This window comes from Arabidopsis lyrata (genome assembly GCF_000004255.2).
Source record: "Arabidopsis lyrata subsp. lyrata unplaced genomic scaffold ARALYscaffold_3, whole genome shotgun sequence".
NCBI lineage: Eukaryota > Viridiplantae > Streptophyta > Magnoliopsida > Brassicales > Brassicaceae > Arabidopsis > Arabidopsis lyrata.
The window spans coordinates 17,525,399-17,527,607 of NW_003302553.1; the positions used below are offsets into that span (position 1 = coordinate 17,525,399).

General features: G+C 45.8%; 1 protein-coding gene across 1 annotated transcript; it reads left to right on the top strand.

Moving 5' to 3' along the window:
• Positions 1–210: 210 nt before the first annotated feature.
• Positions 211–1,973, top strand: LOC110230117 (uncharacterized protein At3g60930, chloroplastic-like). Its single transcript, XM_021032110.1, has 4 exons — positions 211–826; positions 905–1,606; positions 1,695–1,822; positions 1,908–1,973. The coding sequence occupies exons 1-4, from the start codon at positions 211–213 to the stop codon at positions 1,971–1,973; spliced, it is 1,512 nt and encodes a 503-aa protein (XP_020887769.1).
• The last annotated feature ends 236 nt before the right edge of the window (positions 1,974–2,209 follow it).

Genomic DNA, 2,209 nt, shown 5'->3' on the forward strand with positions numbered 1-2,209 from the left:
CGGATAATCAAACGATTTGATATCCCTGACAACCGTCATCATTAATTTTCTAATTTTATATTAATACTGCGGGGAAAACTGTCCCACTTCCCAATACTCTCGAGGCGGTTTTCCCCTAAATAAGGTTAAATGGAACGACGGCTTTTACAGTGTTCACTTACCTCTAACAGCTTTTACCAAACCGGAGAAAGAGAAATCTCTTAGTAAAAAATGTCTTTCCCAGCCGTCTACGTTTCAGACACCAAAGATGATAGTCAAGGAATCCCTGTTCCTATAGGGGACGAAGTCTTCACCCAAAGGGGAGACAAATTTGGTCCGCATTTCAGGTCTCAGTCGACCCCTACCTCCCTTGGTGCTCTTCGCCGCCTTTGTAACATCCCTCAAGAAATTGAATTCTCTCTTCCTAGACCCAACGAGTCTCTGGAAATGGTGCGAGAGGGTTACTGCTGTGCGTACGAAGTCTATTTCAAAGGCTGCGGTTTGTTTTTTCCCGTACCAGAAGTTCTTCTTTTGTACCTCCTTCATCTAGCGATTGCCTTTCCCCAAATGGCTCCCAACTTTCTTCGATATGTTCTGAGCACCCTGACCGTTTCGGCGGAAGCAGGGTTTTCCCTCACCACTAGCGAACTCTTAGGGCTATTTCGAGCCCGTGAATCCGCAGCAGCGGGTATTTTTTCTATGAACCCTATTCTTGACCGTAACCTAATCGACGGAATGCCCTCAAATGATGGGCCTTGGAGGAAATACTGGTTCTTTTTCCGAGTCAATCCCCATTCCGTTCAGGGTCTTTCCGGTCTTCTTCTCGCCAATTGGTCGGCTAAACTCGGTTAGAGAACCAACCTTTATTACTTTCCACTATATTGTGTAAAAGAAATAGAATTCTTAAATCAACACTTCGTTTCAGGGAACCAGACGATCCCCCGCCCTACTGTTGATTTCCTGTCTTTCTTTCGAATCGTTTTTGAGGGTGAGACAAATTGGAATTCCTTCACCCTTCAACGCATTCATGAAGCGTGGCTTGCCATCAAAGATGGTCAAACTCACCCCCTCGATCCTCCTCCCGAAGAGAAAGACGTCTCGAGCCTGAATGCTCGAGATAAAAGAAAAATGCAAGCCGAAAGCAAGGCTCTTAAGGATCAGCTATCCGAAATCGGGAGAAAGAAGCGGATAGCTGCAATCTCCAAGGTTGGTAACTTCCACAGGAAGACCCTCTTGGTTGATGACGGTTCATTAGAAGCGGCTCTGTCAGCCGCGGTGGATACTCATGGAGACGAGATTCTTAACGACCCTCCAGTCGCCACCGTAATTTGCCCTTCCGAACAAGGGCGAGAGGGAGAAGTAACTTCCTCACCTTGTACAAAGAGGAAGGCTCCAGATTCCGATACTTTATCAAACGAGAGACTTAAAACCCTGAGATTAAGTTCTCCGCCACGAGTCCCTAGCCCTCTGCATTCTGCTTTTCCCTCTTCAAAACCTTTAGAATCTGAGCTCCCTCTTCCGGGAGACAGAGTAATCTCAGAGGAAATCGATGAGCCGAGACCGGAGGCTCCCCTATCTCAAGGACTGAGTGTTAAGACTCAAAATCCTTTACCCGCTTCGATTTCAGGTAAGTTTTTACTTAGAAAGCGAGCATTAGCAAAACTTGTTACAGATTGCATCTATTTATTAATCTGCTATTCTCTTCTGCTTTGCAGGCGGAGAAGAGATTGGAGACATCTTCCGAAGTTTCCAAACCAGGGAAGGGGCGTCCCTTCCTCCTTCTTCGGTTTGGAGGCCGGAAATCCGTCAGATGTTCGCCAATCGAGCCTACTACCTATCACAGGTTCGGATCTTTTAGAGTATGACAACCTCCCTTCCTTAGGTAAAAGCTTTTTGTCTTAATGACACGTTTTTTTTTTACTCTGAAGGCGTTTATGGAGACTAATGGAATGATCTTCCATTATGAGAACCTTCTTCATCAAGCGAAGAGATAGACCGCAAAGGCTAAGAAGGAGGTTGATGAACTTAGATTAGCCAACCAATCTGAGCGACTTGAGCGGGAAAAAGCACTCGAGTCATCTTTTGAAAACATGAAGAAAACACTAGCAGCTAACGAGCAACGCATCAGAATTGCGAATGCTGAAAGAGATTCTGCGAGGTCCAATGCTCTTCGCTTGGAGGCTGAGCTAGAAGAGAATACGGCTTTGTTCGAAGAAGCGAATCAAGATAT